Source organism: Sparus aurata, chromosome 22 (assembly GCF_900880675.1).
Source record: "Sparus aurata chromosome 22, fSpaAur1.1, whole genome shotgun sequence".
In the NCBI taxonomy this organism is placed as follows: Eukaryota; Metazoa; Chordata; class Actinopteri; order Spariformes; family Sparidae; genus Sparus; species Sparus aurata.
In genome coordinates this window covers 2,316,253-2,334,617 of record NC_044208.1, presented here as the reverse complement: position 1 = coordinate 2,334,617, position 18,365 = coordinate 2,316,253, and the positions used below count along the sequence as shown (strand labels likewise).

Here is an 18,365-nt window from a genome sequence, read left to right as displayed (position 1 = left end):
TTCTTTTGTTTGAGCGATTTATTTTCTGTTTTTATCCCAGTATACCAGCCTTTGGCACAAGACTAACTGCAGAGACAGACATGGAAAGACTCTGAGAATATGAATATTCATAAAAAATCTCTGCTGCCTTCAAGTAATACCTGGACATAATATGCAGGTAGAAGATGTTGCTCAAATCAAAGTAAAACTAGAGACAGATTTGTTCCCCAGGTAGAACAGGTACACTGCTACGGCTACCTCGGAGCTATTTGTATTCTGCCAAGTTGCTGTACATGTCAAAAAGCTGTCAGCTAAGATGTGCAAAGAGTGAATTTAAATTGCTTCCCAGTTCCTCTAAGTCTCATCAGAATGATAAACCCCTACTCAAAGTATATCAAAGAGGGCAAACGTTAGACAGTGCTCGGGTCTAGTTATACAAGCAGGGGGAAAAATCACTGTTTGCATACAGCTTCAATGAATGCAAGCCAAACAAGAGATTAATGCACAGGGACGTGGTGTGAATGCATGAAACAGCAGGGGAGACGACGAGAGAGGCAGTGAGGGGAGAATGATACAAATGAATGGGATTACAGTGTCCATGGAAAAATGACTTCCTGATTCAAATACACACAAATAAAATATGTTGTAGGTGTGGAGGTGCAGAATCAGAATCCAGAGTCCTCCTTGTGTTGAAAAGAGGCAGATGGTTGGCTAAACCTGCATGTTGACTGTGTTTACTGAAGTCATGTTTAGTGGTGGAAATAATCCCCCAAATTATCTGACCAGCAAATGTTGCTGTGTCAGTAACAGTTCAAAACACTGTGCCCTTGTGCTGTACCTCAGTGAACATTTTGTATTCCCTTGATGCTTCATCAGTCAACTCATTCCCCTTACAGGACTGCTAGGAATTATTACGCTATAGGCTCAATTTTAGTGGAAGCACATCGGTGCCAGCTGTCTCACCTTCAGATTCTCTTGCTGGTTTTGTTATTGTTGTGCAATAATTGAGGCAACACAAAGCAGGTAGTTGGTATTTGGGTGGAAATCTAGCCCAGCCTCCAGAATAAAATGTTTGGAGTTGAAGTTTCTGCAAACCATTGATACATTCACATTTGAACATGTTTCAAGTGTCATTTATCATTCATATTACATGTTTATAACTTGACTTTCATATTGGGATGGAGGGGATTGAAGTGGAGTTCGAGGCAAAAAGCTGCCAAACCAGGAAAAGCCGCTCAAGCCTGTGTCTCAAAATTTTTTGAAAGCATGACTACACCGGATATTGGAGACCTCGGGACAATTTCTCATCCGCGTTTTCGGTGACAAAAAACAGACAATATTTTAGGAGAAATCCGGACCGCTCCAGACAGGTATTTGTGCCTGACCCCAACCAGACCATGAGCACAGTGTTACACATAAAACATAAAATTGAACATCAAAAAACTCAAAGTTGCAACATATAGAGATGTCAAGTTCCAACATGTCATTGGTTTGCAGAAATCTTTACTACATTGCAAAAACGTTTTCTGGTGATTGGGTTGTGGAAATTGGGTCTTTGAAGATGCACTGAGAATAGACATTAAATAACCAGCACGTTTTCAATAGGGGCAGACTGTTAAAACTGTAAATAAACCATTTCAATCAAACAGCCTCAAATCAGTACAAGCATTTAAAAATCTAAGTTTCATGTGGTTGGAGCAGGTGTTACAGCATATTTTGTGACCAGCGTAAAAGAACACTCCTCCTGACTTATCATTGCATTCCTGTAACATTTTTAAAACAAGGATAAAAACAGAGATAGTTTTTTTTATTCCACACATTCTTCCTCTTCAAAACATGGCACTTTAATTATTCACAATGCACCTTGACCGCTGACAGGTGTTATTTGGAGATTCGGGTTTGTTTTGTCAGTAGTAGCTGATTTAGCCTGGAGCCTCTTGCCTGCAGGGGATGGGGCGCAGCTACAGAGGTGTGGTCAGACCATTTCTTTCTGATGTCACACAACAGACTTGTCTGATTTTCAGACTTGTTGTCATCCATTCCAACTGTTACTGACTCGAGTGACATCACTTGAGGACATTCATCGGACCTCACATGTGTTTTATATAAGCAGCAGGACTCCCAGAGCGCTGTAAACAGACTTTGATGTGTAAAAGCATTTCCCCTTTAATGTGTGACTGAGTGGGATGCTGCAGTGAGGATGCTGTTTATTCAGTCTCCAAAAGAGGTCAGAGGAAGGCTAAGTACCTAGAAATATTTGGATGCAGCATTTTTGTTTGATTTCCAGGTACAGTAGGGTCAGTGTCAGAAAATTTCACCCATCTTCTTTGCTTCTGATGACTACTGGCAGGTATTTGGGTGTTGTCAGTTTATACAAGAAGTAACTGTGTGACATTTTTGACTACTCACTTGTATACATTTTGATAACTTCCCTGCAACTGCACATCTGTAAACAAACATGATGATGGTCACACAGCATGGTGTAACACACAAATGTTGGTAAATTAGTATGAATGATTCATACAACCTGCTTTGTATTATAAAGCTTCTGGTTCAGTTTATTCAATCCCTGCAGCCGTCTGAGGTAAGCAGGACACATACTGTATATTGATAAATCTGCAGCCTGTGATTTGAAAGGCATAGCCAAACCCCTCTATACACACATATGATTGGTGAAATATTAGCCAGAAGACTGCCCGTTCAGGGACAGCACTTTGCCAGAGCTCATCAATACTTTGCATCAGTGCCATAATCCAACTTTTTCAAAATGTCATGTTCTACTATGGTAATGCACAACGTTGCTATATCACATCAATTACAATATGATGTGACCATTTACAATTCAGTTCAAATTCAGTTCAATAGAATCAACTGTGGAGGACTGAAACTGTCAAAATCAGAAAGAAAGAAATAAATGGCTCGATGGCGAAATAAATAGATGCAAATTAAAGAAGAAATATAAATCTATTTTTTTTTTAAACGTGTGGAACACAAACTACTTTGTCACAAAAAACATTCCTGAAGTTTGGCTCAGTGATGAATTTATTGTAGGTTTCCTGAAAATGTGACCAAACCTGCTGGATCAAAAATATACATACAGCAAATTGAACGATCACATTGGTGATGATATAAAGTTGTACGAATGAATTTTCTTAGTAGCATGGTCTCTTAACTTCTTTTGCATGATTATGATTGACAATAGCTGATGACTTTTTTTGAGACATGACAGGAAATGGGATGAGAGAGGGGGGTGACATGCAGCAAATGGCCACAGGTCGGAGCAGCACCTTGAAGCTGGACTGAAGTTTTCTGCCGATCACATGGACAAAGAACAAACCTTCTGAAGGAAAACTGTGGTCACATGAAACAAAAACTGATATATGTGATGTACATGTTCTTTACAATGTGTATGTAAACTTTTGACCGTGACTATGTTCAATATTGTTTTGGTGCATTTTCAGGGATATTTATTGAGCCATTTATTTAATTCATTTCTGACTTGGCCAGTATCAGTCCTCCATACATACCAATGACATCTATATGAACCAAAATAGCTTCAGCAACTGAAGACACCCACACAGTGTCTGCTGCACACGCACCATTAAAACAGAACCCTGTATTGTGTGACTGGTCTGGCCAAACAGGAAGTTTAAAACACAAAGTTTGAGGTCATTAAAGCAGGGACACACTGTGTAGATACTTCCAAAATTAAATAATTACCTTGAGACAAAAATCCCCCTTCAACACTGATATATCCTATTATAGTTCTAATTAAATAATGAGAACAAGCGGCAGCCCTAGTATAGACAATAATTATATGAAAAGGGGACAAGTGGTGCGTGTGGCTGCGGAACTGATTACAAACACAATAAAGCTTCCCATTTTTAAAAATGCATGACACTCCGGAGAGTAAAATTCACATTGATTAAAAGACACCCTGGAGGTGTAGTGGTGTGTGGAGCGCCTCCTCCGGAATGAAAGTTCCCCCTCAGTGAAGACTGAACCCTCTGCTGCCAAGCGGGGCAGAAAGAAAGTCAGCGCCATACTCTGTCTCGGCTCTGGTTCCACTAAAGCGGGTCAAAGTTCTGTATGGGTGGAAGCAGTAAGGGCTGAGTCGAGGGTAAGAGGGATGACAGCCTCATTGGTCACAGCTCGTAATCAAACTTGTACTCTTGAGCCAGGTAGATCCTGCGGAAGATGAGTGCAGCCAGAGCCAGAGTGAGCAACACAATGAGGACTGCAGAGCCTGCGTGGCTTTCATCCTGAGGTTGGCGAGCAGCTGGGGCGAAGGCTGGTCTGCTGGCTGGATCTCTACCCTCCCTCTGGCCCTGCTGGCTGTGCTGTTGGGCACGACGCTGCCGGGGGCTAAGAGGGCGACCAGTGCTGGGGGCTGCAGGGGCCTGGGGTTCCTCTACCCCTGTGACTGTAGAAGCCTCTGCCTGTGGAGGAGAATATAGAAGGATCAATGAGACAAAATTAGGTATTAAGAGGAGAAACAATAAATACTTATGCTTCATGTCCACTGTATCAGGCTGCATTGCATTTGGGTTGTGCTTCAGCTCCATCAGCAGTAAATCTGAAGTGACAATTGCTTGTTTCTCTCTGAAATGATTCATGTCAACAGCTGTGTATCAATTAGGGTTGGGTAAAAAAAAATCACAAATCTCAAAAATCGATTTCAAATGTTAATTTTCAGAAAAGTTGAGATCCATTTACTCACACAAAGAGCCAGATACAGGACACGCACACACACAGACACCGTGTTAAAGAGATAAGTTGAGATAAATACGCTCCTGCCAGACACCAGACATCATTAATAGTCCTGAAATGATTCTGAAATATATCAAAGCTTTGCCTGCTGCATTGTGTTTGCCATAAGTAGGAAGGAAGTGAAGAGGAGATGGCGACACTGCTGTGTGTGTGCGAAAAAGAGGAAGTGCTGCACTCAAAGCTTTGTCCGTCACTATGTCCCTGATGATCAGACTGAAAATTAAGTATTAGCATTGCAAAGTAAAAGGATGTGTGATGTGTGGTTATGTTTGAAATCAATGTATTAGAGGTTAGCAATGTAATGAAGGGAATGTTGAATCATTAAAGTTATGTTAAGGGGGGTGGGGGTGAGGAGAAAGAGGAAGTATGCACTCAGGCCTTGAACAGAATCACGGTAAGAATTAAATGTTGAACTGGGCAATGAGTATGGTGAAAAAAATGTACAATGTGATTGAAATCAATGTATTGAAGTTTAGAAAGCTAATGATAATCAGAAAAGAAACAGTGTTGAGCTGAGGTCATGAGAAAGTGTTGAAGAACTGATCATGGAGGCATGAGGACAAGAGGGAGGGTCACACCTCGGCCCAGGATATTTCTTAATGAAGCATTATGAAATCTTAATCAAGGGGTTATCAGCCAGGGAATGGAGAGATGCTGAAAAAATGTCCTAGTTAGGACACAAAACCAAGCCAGTATCTGAAGCAAAGAGTTATATAACCTGCCGTTCTTCCAGCCTTGAGACAACACCTGAGACGGATAACGTGAACAGCCTGGACATCGCAAAAAGGATGACAAGAAATATTCAGCAGCAACAAACCAAGGGAATAAGAGCACAATGGATTAACCATTTTATACCAACAAGCTGTGCATTATAATTTGGACATTGGAATACTTTTTTTCAGTCTGCTGGGAGTAAGTTTCAATTTATAGGAAGTTACGAGACCTCGGCAAGGGTGTAGATTTACCTCAAGATTGTGAGCTTCCAGCAGGAAGGGAGAGGCAAGCCATGGATCGACCAAACCCTCTTAATCTCATCTCGATTCAAGTAATTTAACCGACCTCAGCTCTTTTAACTTGATTCATTATTTACAAGGTTTAGATTTTAGAAATACTTTTGGATAATGATTGATTGCAAGTGAAATTAGTATTGAGCTGTATGCTTTGCCCTTGCTAAAGTCTATGCAATAAAACCAACATAATATAGTTAAAGTTAAAGTAGTGAGATTGATTTTATATCCCTTTGATGGAAGTAAGAGTCAGGTGTTAAGTGTGCATAATATCATAAGGGTTCTTAAAGGTTACTCTAGCCAACCAAATTGAAACAGTCTCTTAGGGTTTACCAAAAGCCCTTAAAATCCAACCTAGCACCATACCAAGTGCACAGATCATTTAGAGGAGAGCTGCCATTAACGGGCGTGGCTGGTGGCTGTATCTGACTCAAGGGCTATTCATGTCAGGTGCCAAACCAGAGGAAGCAGCTTAAAATCCCTATTTAAATTCCCACTTTTTAGCAACCTTTTGTCGGTTTAGGGATCTAACCCTTTATAATGGAGAGCTGGTCGAGTACCTCCTGGACAGGGGTAAAACTTGAGATCTAACAGGTGGCGCCCAACGTGAATAAAGAACTCCAGCAGAGAGCCAGCCGCTGCTCTGTGAGACGCCGAGGAGAGGGTCGAGGGAGCCGAAGGAAACAGGAGCAACTCACAGGCTCCCCTGCAGCGTGATCCTGAGGGGAGGTGGAGTAAGCACCTCGGAGGCAACAGTCATCCACTATCTCAAGGGAGGTGATCCGAGCAAGGACCAGGATGCCCTTGAGAGAGAGGTGGAACAAGCGCAGGAACAGAATGAGACGTACTACTCAGAGCAGCTTGTGAGTGACCAGGTGGTAGCAGTTCTTGGGAATCCTGCGCAGCCAAAGACAAAGAAGGACACACAAGACTGGTTGCGGTGGTGGCTCGGGGTGCTGAAAAATTGGCCATATGGCAGGATAACTACAGTGGTGAGCCCATCTAAGTAATATAATCTGATAATAAAAATGCTGACTGGAGAAGTAGGAATAGACCCAGTGCTGGTGATCCCTGAAGCCAGAGCAGCCAGACCCTATAGACAGCTTTTGCCCCTGCTCGAACAGCTACAGGTCTTCAAGCAGGGAGCCCTGGAGACAGGTCTGGGGGAGGACAAGGAACACAGCATTGCAGAGAGTCTGCAGACGGGCATGGGATTGGCCACAGACATCGTCTCTCCCTCCGACGATGAAGGCGACGACGAAAGAGACCAGGGCCATGCAGCAGAGGAGGTGGCATCAAATGTCAGCTCCAGGTCCGAAACTCCAGAACCCCAAGCACTTCCAGGGGCCCTGATGACAGCAGTGACACCTGCCGTCCGGAGGTTAACCTCCCAGTTTGAGAAACTGAGTGAGATGGAGCCGGAGGGGAGCCGACTGAGAGGAAGGAGCCTCGAGGACGTGGACGGTTTCCAGAAGATGGAACAGGTGTGATTGGCAAAGGACAAAAAAGCAGGAAAATATACGGCTCCTATACGGCTATGTCTCTCTTTACATTTTTTTTGTCCCATTGTTGGCTTCAGCAAAGAAAGAAATAGTTCGGCCAACACGTCCAATATTCTTCGAACACAGTGTTTCCCCTAGTTTATTTTTGTAGCAGCAGTGCTCTGAGTCGGTAACCAGCAACACTAGGGGGGTCCAGGGGCATGCCCTCCCGGAAGAACATTTTGAAAAATAACCCTTTAAATGGTGACTACTGGTGGGATTTTTGAAAAAAAAAAAATCTTTTTCAGAATCAGAATCTAAGACATAAGACAAGTTGACATTGCTGCTTGAAAATATGTTAACCTCTTGAGCATTAGAACATTTTTTTACCATTATTATTAGGGGGCCAAGCCCGAGGGGCCGAGGGAACGCTTATGCAAGCATATGCATTTCCTAGGACCAGCGGTGCTAGGAACCCTATTGTAAATGTAAAGATTTTTATTTTTATTTTTCTCCGGCTAAAAGTGGTGCTGCAGGCTAAACCATGCAAGGGAGGGCGGTGCAATTTGGAGGGTTGGGCCAGACTCCTGCGAATATCTCAGACACAAAAAACTACTAGGACTTGGAGAAAGCATTCGACCGTGTCCCTTGTGGCATTCTGTGGAGAGTACTCCGGGAGTACGGGGTCGGAGGCCCTCTGTTAAGGGCTGTACGGTCCTTGTACGAACGGAGCAGGAGCTTGGGTCGCATTGCCGGCAGTAAGTCAGACCTGTTCCCAGTGCATGTTGGACTCCGGCAGGGCTGCCCTTTGTCACCGGTTCTCTTCATTATTTTTATGGACAGAATTTCTAGGCGCAGCCACGGGCAGGAGGGGATCTGGTTTGGGAGCCACTGGATCTCATCTCTGCTTTTTGCGGATGATGTGGTCTTGTTGGCTCCTTCGAGCCAGGAGCTCCAGCATGTCCTGGGGTGGTTTGCAGCCGAGTGTGAAGCCGCTGGGATGAGAATCAGCACCTCCAAATCCGAGGCCATGGTTCTCGACCGGAAAAAGGTGGCTTGCTCCCTCCAGGTTGGGGGAGAGTTCCTGCCTCAAGTGGAGGAGTTTAAGTATCTTGTGGTCTTGTTCATGAGTGAGGGAATGATGGAGCGTGAGATTGACAGGCGGATCGGTGCAGCGGCTGCAGTAATGTGGTCGTTGTATCGGTCTGTCATGGTGAAGAGAGAGCTGAGCCGAACGGCGAAGCTCTCGATTTACCAGTCAATCTACGTTCCTACCCTCACCTATGGCCATGAACTTTGGGTCATGACCGAAAGAATAAGATCCCGGATACAAGCGGCCGAAATGAGTTTCCTCCGCAGGGTGGAAGGGCGCTCCCTTAGAGATAGGGTGAAGAGCTCTGTCACCCGGGAGGAGCTCCGAGTAGAGCCGCTGCTCCTCCACATCGAGAGGAGCCAGCTGAGGTGGCTCGGGCATCTGTTTCGGATGCCCCCGGGACGCCTCCCTCGGGAGGTGTTCCTGGCATGTCCCGCCGGGAGGAGACCCCGAGGAAGACACAGGACACGCTGGTGTGACTATGTCACTCAGCTGGCCTGGGAACACCTTGGGATCCTCCCGGAAGAGCTAGGGGCAGTGTCCGGGGAGAGGGAAGTCTGGGTGTCCCTGCTCAGGCAGCTGCCCCCGCGACCCGGCCCCGGATAAGCGGACGAAAATGGATGGATGGATGGACAAAGAACTACATATATCCGCCTGCAGGGGGCGCTATAACCTAGGCCAACACGTTTTTGCCTATAACTCCCACACCGTATGTCGCACATTCAAAAACCTTGCATCCCCACATTCCCTGAATGGAGCTGAATCACTTTGCGATTGGCCACGCCCACTTCCGCCTAGAAAGTTTTTTCGCTAAATTGCAAAAACTGGAAAACCTACTTTTTCGAACACCTCCTTGGGATTTTGTCCGATCTGTGTGAAACTTGGCACGTACACTCTTCAGCTGGACCTGATCTAAAGTTATCAAAAGATTTTTGCTCGGTCAAAAAATGCGTAAATTATTAACGAACAAATTTCAGTAGCTAGCTATAAAAATGTAAACTGTTTGATATCTCGGTCAAACTACATACCATTAACACCAAATTTGAGGTCCTTGGTTGCCATGAAATTGGGAAGGGATGAGCTGAATTTTACGAGTTTTAGCCACTAGGGGGCGCTAAAAATATGGGAAGTTTATATCTCTTGAACGGCGACACCGATTTTTACGAAATTTGGTCGGTATGATGTAGTGCCAATCCTGAGGTCATATCTTGAAGGTGGTCATGACTGCTCAATGTGGGCGTGGCTTATTACAAGATAAACAACAAACATTAATTTCAGCCAAACTATCATGCTGAGAGCTTTGAAATTTATATGGGACAGACAGAATAGAACACAGTTCTTCCATGCCGAAAATTGCACATGTACTCCACTAGGTGGCACTTTAATGGATGCAATCGCGTTTTTGCCTGTAACTTCCACATTTTAAATAACACATTCGCAAACCTTATATCCATATGTTCCCTGAATACAGCTGGGTTTTCTGACATAGGACACGCCCACTTCTGCTGCACATTTCGTTTGCTAAAGCGCCACACATGCAAAACCTACTTTTTCGAACTCCTCCTTGGGATTTTGTCCCATCTGCGTGAAACTTGGCACATACACTCTTCAGCTGGACCTGATCTAAAGAATTTTGCTTGGTCAAAAAATGCTGAAATTATTAACCAACAAATTTCTGTAGCTAGCTCTAAAAATGTAAACTGTTTGATATCTCGGTCAAACTAAATGTATTAACACCACATTTAAGATCCTTGGTTGCCATGACACTCCGGAAGAATCACACCCCTGATGGAATATATCGGAGCTAAATCGGGGGGAAAAAGGAAACATCTGAGCCAACAGGCGCAGCGCTTTAAAGGCGAGCTGCTACAGGAGGAACTGGATAAACTTTCACTTAAAGTTGAAGTTGGGAGATATCTGGCTGAAGGGAGTCGAACCCCCAAGACCAGGGGGCAGAAGCAGAGAGTAAAGACCGACAAACATCCGAGGCACTTTCCGCCTGGAATAGAGGAACTAGCCCCTAAGCTACGACCTATCCCTGAGGGGGCTCGCAGAATCTCCGATATGTCGGGACTGGGGGTTTACCACTGGATAGGGAGCCCAAGGGAGATTAGTGGAGGTGGATTGAGTTTTTACTAAAAAAAACTTAAAAATTCAGAACAATAGGTTCTGGGGAGAGGTCAGGGACCAGCTTAGCCTCCACCGGGCTGAGCTCTGGCCCCTGGGGAAGATAGTAGTAACGAGTGGAGCAAAGCTGTGATACTATGTGGTGATACACCTGCCAATTGATCCGTACCTGGGGCCAGCAGGCCTGCAGAGATACCAGCAGAGAAATGCTGACCACCTTGGAGAAAGGTATATCGAGGGCAGGCAACCTGGGCTACTGCAGAGTGGTCATTTGCACCGATGGACTGAGATCCCACGATCTACCATGGGAGGAGGCAGAGAAAGCAGCCTCGGCAGTCCTGAGACTGCACATGCTGATGCCTACTCTGCACCGCGCCCACGCTGAAATTGTGATCAACACTTCCCCTACGCAGCACCAGGACCGCAAAAGCAGGGTCTTGACAACAATGAGGGGTTGAGAGGTGAGGACAGAACCAGGCGAACAAGGGAATCACCGACTGAAGGCGAAGGCGATGTACAAGGGAGTTTGCAGTTCGCGCCGCAGGCAGAGAGGAATACACTGCTGGAGAGGGGGCAGCCGATTGCTGCACCCGGACCATCCACTCCCTCCCAGGAGAAGAAGTGGCTGGAGGCCAGCCATCTAGAAGACCAGGAGCAATGGCAATCCGGCATGTGGAGCTCAAAACCTGGGGAGAAGAGGCCGCCGCTGTCCCATGGAGGGACCCCCACAGCTGCAGGAGATGATTTTAGCAGTTCGTGGGGAGAGGAGGACTATGCCTATGGCAATGTGAGTGTTCTGTCCTTTGCTGAGCAGCACCCGGCGGTGCTGAAAGAGCTGAAAATAGGAAGACGCAGGGGAGAGAGGAAGGCGGTGGAGATCATTTGCATGCACTAAAAGGATGGCCAGGGACCTGAGCTGGGGGATGGTGACAACCAGAGATGGGAGACAGGCCTATGCTCCAGATATTGGGCAAACAAGCTACGATCTCCCGGAGATATGGCTCGGCAGGCTGGACAAAATGCAGTCCCTGGAGGTCAGAGCTACCGTGGGAGAGTGGGCTAACATGCTGATGACGCCAACGTATCTGTCGTTAGCCACCTGCAGAGACTTGGCAAGCAAGTTTAGGACCACGTATCTGGCCATCACCCATGATGTCATGCTGCGAAGAATGAAGAAAGCGGCCTACAAGTTTGCGCAGCAGACCTTCCAGGAGATGAGGAAGAATTAGATCCCTAATTAGATCCTTATTCCAATCGAGGGTCTAGAGACAGAGGATGTGATTCACTGTACAGATTGTAAAGCACAGTGAGGGGAGTGACTGTGATTTTGAGCTCTATAAATAAAATGCTTTTTGATCTTTCATCAAAATCTCCATATTGTATTTCAGCAGATTAAGGACACCAGTGAATGTTTGGCACCCAGTATACTGGAGCAAAAGACTGAAAAGAATGAAAAAACTTTTCTATCAATTACACCAAGAATCAATTTTGAATTGAGCAGCCAAGAAATTAATCGGATCGAATCGAAACATGAAACTCCCAAAGACTGACACTCCTAGTGTCCAACAAAAAAATGTGTATGTGTCTTCAGAAAAAGTTGATGGAAACGGCAAGAATTTCCACCATCTGCAGTTTCCCCAATATTCCCATAACACTTAGCTGGTAGCACCAACAGGCAGGGCTTGACGCTTAGCATTTTCCCAAGTAGCACGTGTGCTCCTAATTTGAAAAATCTAGTAGCACACAAATAATTTTAGGGGCACGATGACAAGTTACCAAATAATGTGTTTTTCTTTAATAAAGTGATATGAAGTCAACGAGGAGGCATTTATAAGCAAAACAATTCAATTCATAGGTTTTTAAGTTTTAGTTATATTCTCTAAAGAGTGCAGAGAGAATAATACTGTAACAACTCATGTATTGTCAGTTATTTATTGGTGCAAATGTGCACAGTGCAACTGAGACAGTATCAAGACAGCAAGTAAAATTCTCCAAAAAGTGCAGAGAATAATAACAGACTTAAGCTTATTTGGCCTGTGTTATAACATAGAACATTCATACAACAGGCATGGTTCACAGAATGCCTATGCGATTTACTGTGTTTCACTAAATTATCTCGTTTGAAGTTCGCGTTGCCTGTGACAAAAACTGACTTTCCAGCTGCTTGCTTCTGCGCTTTGCAGTACTTAGTACAATACATTAATTTGTTTTCGTAAAGAAGCCACGGGAATGTTTTCTGCCAGTCAGCATTAAACCTGTACTTTTTAAGGCTGGGAATGGTAGCGTTATCACCTGCTCCTCCGGTTTCTTCAGTCACATTAGCTTCTTCATCTAACTGTAATTCTTCCTTGTCCTCGCCCACCGTTTCAGCCTCGGTGCCTGGGTCCACAGCTTCTGGCTCTGTCGCCCTTTTAAAATAATCGCTAATGCGCTTCATAGTTCATACATTTTGTTTTCGTTTCTTTGGCTTCGCCTCTGTACCATAGATACTCCCTCTGCCTTTAACTGCCTCCCGCAGCACGTCGGCAAGTACGCTTAATACGTGTAAATCACATATTTTTTTAAGCTGAGGCTGCATTCAAGTGCACAACCTCCAAACGTCAGCAACACATTATTAAACATTTATTGGACGGTAAAATTCGGTAGTCGCACACGTGCTACTAATTGCATTTCACAATTCGCACTTAACTATTTTTTCCTAGCATTTGCGACGAGGTGCTCGCACTGTCGAGCCCTGCCAACAGGTACATGTAGATCAATGAGGAGACCCATTATTCTTGGTCTCAGCCATGTTTGTTGCTTCACCTTCTCTGTGATTTATTGGCAGCTGGCAAGCAACTGATATTTTTCTGGTTTGCAACCTCAACTTTTAAACTTTAAAGTCCATGCGTAAAGAAGCCTGTACCTTCAACTTCTAATTTTAACTACCCTTTCTGCAGACCAGGTCAAATTACCTCGACATCTCTCTATAAAAGCAAGGAATCTCTGTCTGTCTGTCTGTCTGTCTGTGTGTGTGTGTGTGTGTGTGCCTCAAATATCTCTGCGGATCTGGATCAGACTGACCTGAGACTTTCAACATGGCTGCTGTGTGGTTCAAGGGTGTGCAACTTCGCATTTGTTTGGACTGCAATGATACCGTTAATAAATTATTTCATAAATACTTTACAAATTCCGCGAGCATTGTCCACCAGAGCCACCACAGTCACATGCGCACCAGAGCCAATCACTGCACACCGTAGCCACGTGCCCACCAGAGCCAATCACTGCAGAGCTCGAGCCCACGACCTACCTTAAGAAACAAGCGGATTTATACCTGCAGCGGCGCGAGCTGGACCGGGATTTTGCCGGCGGTTCGGTCCCGTTCTGTTCTGTGCATCTAAACTGACTGCTGTGGATTAATGAGACTAAACAAGTGCGGACCGAGTCTGTTCGGGTCTGAGGAGATCCGGAGACGCACAGAAAACAAAGTGGAATCGGACTGTGTGGATGTTCGTGTGTAGCTAGCTGCTAGCCGCTAGCCCACCCACACGGCCCACCTCCCGAGTCGATGGACTGGACCCACCGGCACATCCAAAACCGGACTTAGGGTAAATAATGTCCGCCACGCTTTTTCGCGAACATTGCCATCACGTTTGCTTTGTGTCTGGTGCAAGAAGAAATTGTAAAAACTGGCTTTTGTCATGAAAGTGTCCAAGCAGCAAGTTTGGTTGTTGAGGAACAGGAAGTTGTGGGAAGGACGGAGGCGGATGAATGACAGGCAACGACGGTCGGTGTAGAGACAGCGATAGAGACAGCGATATTGAGAGCTGAGAGATTTGTGACATTTAGCGTGTTTGGAGTGTATAGTTAGTATGTTATGTAGTGTGTTTAGTGTGTAGTGGAGTCGTTTTTTTGTTTAATGAGTCAAAACAATGAGGAGACGGCTGAATGTGGAGCAGGCATTGCAGCTCTACATTCAGCTGGAAGGAGCTCAGGCAGTACTGAACATTGCCTGCATTTAAATGTAAATAGTTACATATAACTGTACATTTTTAAAATGTATGCACATATTTAGCAACCAACAATTTATATTTGCATTATAAGTAATAAAAAATGGTTTGTTAAACATATTTGTGGTTTTCACAGTAAAAAAAATTACTTTTTCTACTCGGATTTTATGGGTTTTTTTGTGATTTTAGGTCCATTGTGTTAATACAGTATGTCAAAATAAAAAAATAACTGTACAGTCACATGTGAGGTTGTGCTGAAAATAATGACACTAAGTAAATAGTTTTTAAGGTGAAATATAATGGTAAAATCAAAAATAGTCAAAAACTGCCAATTATACCCTGGAATATCGGATTTCACAACAAACCTAAATATCCCTGACGTCCCACCTTCAAACACAGCCTCATTTGGCCATCCATGAAAAAGCTACTTAACGTCCCACTTTTCTATAGGAATACTGTACATATTTCCTACGGGCACTGCACTAGTTTAGATAAAAACACGGTTAATTTGACTGACTGTACATTACGGCTGTTGTCATTAATTTGTATTTATATTGATTCTATCAGACAACTTCATCCTCATGAAATAATGATTTAATCGCAGAGCAGTTTTAAAATGACTGCTGATTAAAGGCTGCATTTAAATCACTATCAAATACTCTATGCACAAAACACTATGTAAATTAGTAAAATTTAGTGATGAATTTGGCTGTTTTACAACACAACTGATTGTCTCTAGATGCTGCAATGGAGCTAGAAACTAACTTAGATGGTGGACACTAGTCATAAGTAGTTCAACAGAAAATGAATTGGCAATAGTTTTGATGACATCGTGTAAGTTATTTTTAAGCATAATGGCAAAAATGATCTGGTTTAAGATTCTTAAACTAGACTTAAAGTAAAGGGAACTAAACCTGAACTGTTGGGAAGACAACACAAGACATCTGGGAACTCTGTCATTTCTGACATAAATTAATGTCAGATAGCTGTAATTAAAATAACTAGTTAGTTTTTCAGGTAAGGGAACTCTCGCTATTGTTAAATACCTTCCACCAGCTCCGACTGTTTATGTGTATAACAGCTTGTTCCCAACTGACTAGTGAAATATTATCCCATTTTAAATAGATTGTATAAAATTACGATATGGCCTCATTGTATTAAACTTGACCATATCTTTTTACATCATTTTAAAGTAGAACCTAAACATTTTAAATTTACACTCACATACACTACACACTAATAAACATACAATGTCTGTAAAGGTAGGGTAGACATGCTGAAAAATGAACCCTGCAGGCAAATTTTCCATTTCCTTTTATGCAGCTGAATCAATATGTGATTCCTGGGTCTGCAAATTAAAACCTAAACCCAGTATAAATCCTTAGTATTAGAATTGGTTAAAGATCAAATTTATGATGCTCTTGTTCTTTTAAGTGACCAGTGCTGATAGAATGAGTCATCTCTGGAGGACAGAAGGCTTTGAGGGGGGATGACTAGAAAACATACATTCACCAAATTAGAAAATTGGCTTGAGGGAGCCTGCATAGACTGGGGTGAGGCAGTAAACAGTACACAGTGATCCAACATCTCTCTGTACATGGTGAACAGCAGCAAGACAGTGTGGGATACTGTCGGCCAGCCTGCCTCATTCTGAAAGGGTTTTAAGTCCTCTCCCTCCAACTTCAGCGGCAGATGGTGAGTACTATTTTTGACGTGGCCCTCCTCAGTTTATCCAAACTCAGAAACACTAATCTAACTTGACCCTCCTCTCTGCTCCTTCAGACTCTGTCGCTGTGGTTCTGTTGGTAGCAGCTGGCACCAAAATCAATCCTCTTAGGCAACAAAGCTCATCCATATCATCTGAACTGGTGAAAGGAGGCTTTGGAACTATAGGCATCAAGCTACCATAACACATCCACTATGATGTTTTATAGAGAGCGCTGATGTGTAGCTGCTTGATTTCACACACTGACTCAGTGCAACCAATACAGCTGGCATGGTGCTGCTATACAATCATGCATGATCATTTCCTTCACACATTCACAATGATTGTGGAGCTCAGCGGGATGTCAGTAGGTGATGAAGTGTGCAACCCAATTAAAAGGAACAATGTGAAAGATGGTTAATTGACTGCATAGAGACAGCATAATCTCCACTGTGGTGCTTTTGAACACCCACTGCTCTGTCCAATAGTTTGGAGCTTAAATGGATGGAAAACAATATGACAAACAATAGGAGGAGGAATCAGCAAAGCCTAAATAATCCTAAATGTAAGCTGTTTTGCATTGTCAGTGAATTACATTTATAGTTTAGTGGTATACAAGTCATCAGTGATGTAAAACACCACGAGTAACAATTAGATGTTTGGGTCTGTCCTTTAGAGTCACTGATCTTTACCCCTCAGTCATGTTTGTGGTGTTTGTGCCTTTGGGAGAAATTTTGACGCACATTTATAATATGGTTTTTATGGTTTACTGAGCGGCTAATCTCTCTATAAAAGCAAGGAATCTCTGTCTGTCTTGTGTGTCTGTCTGTCTGTGTGTGTGTTCCTCAAATATCTCTGCGGATCAGGATCAGACTGACCTGACACTTACAACATGGCTGCTGTGTGGTTTAAGGGTGTGCAACGTCTGATTTGTTTGGACTGCAATGATACCGTTAATAAATTATTTCATAAATGCTTTACCAGTTCCGCTAGCATTGTCAACCGCAGCTACCATAGCCACGTGTGCACCAGAGCCAATCACTGCACACCATAGCCACGTGCGCACCAGAGCCACTCACTGCAGAGCTCAAGCCCACGACACACCTTAAGAAACAAGCAGATTTATACCTGCAGAGGCGCGAGCTGGACCGGGATTTTGCCGACGGTTCTGTCCCGTTCTGTGCATCTAAACTGACTGTTGTGGATTAATGAGACCAAATGAGTCATGACCGAGTCTTTTCCAGGTCTGAGGAGATCCGGAGACGCACAGAAAACAAAGTGGAATCGGAATCTGTGGATGTTCGTGTGTAGCTAGCTGCTAGCCCACCCACACGGCCCACCTCCTGAGTCGACGGACCGGACGCACCGGCACGTCCAAAACCGGACTTGGAGTAAATAATGTCCGCCACGCTTTTTCGCGGACATTGCCGTCACGTTTGCTTTGTGTCTGGTGCAGGAAGAAATGGTAAAAACGGGCTTTTATCACGAAAGTGTCCACAAGCAGCAAGTTTGGTTGCCGAGGAACAGGGAAAGTTGTGTGAGGAACGCCGGCGGTGATACAGACAGCGACAGAGATGGCGAGTTTTGAGAGTTGAGAGATTTTTGACATATAGCGTGTTTGGAACGATAGTTAGTATGTTATATAGTGTTTAGTTCAGTGTGTTTAGTGTGTAGTGTAGTCGTTTTTTTGTGTTTTGAGTCAAAACAATGAGGAGACTGCTGAATGTGGAGCAGGCAGTGCAGCTCTACATTGAGCTGAGGAGCCTGAGGCCTTAACTGCATTTAAATGTAAATAACTTTGTAAATTTCAAAACCTTATGCACAAATTAAGCAAACAATTTATATTTGCATTATAACTAATGCAATTGGTTCATTAAACATATTTGTGGTTTTCACTGTAAAAAATCTAACTTTATCCTACTCTGATTTTATGTTTTTTTGTGATTTTAGGTCCATAGTGTTAATATAATATTAAAAATGAAAAAAACATATTTATGGTTTTCAAAGTAAAAAATAACTTTTTCCTACTCTGATTTTATGTTATTTTGTGAATTTAGGTCCATATGGTTAATATAATATGTCAAAATGAACAAATAACTGTACAGTCACACATGTGAGGTTGTGCTGAAAATAATGACACCAAACAAGGCAAGGTAAATAGTTTTTAAGGTGAAATATAATGGTATAATCAAAAGTAGTCAAAAACAGCCAATT

At 43.6% G+C, this 18,365-nt stretch overlaps 1 protein-coding gene across 1 annotated transcript in view; it reads right to left on the bottom strand.

The window, feature by feature from the left end:
* Positions 1 to 18,365, bottom strand: part of ube2j1 (ubiquitin-conjugating enzyme E2, J1) — a 96,405-nt gene continuing 78,040 nt past the window's right edge. The window contains exon 8 of the mRNA XM_030405620.1: positions 1 to 4,418. Coding sequence (XP_030261480.1) covers positions 4,125 to 4,418 — 294 coding nt within the window. The 3' untranslated portion in view covers positions 1 to 4,124. The remainder of the gene's footprint in view (positions 4,419 to 18,365) is intronic.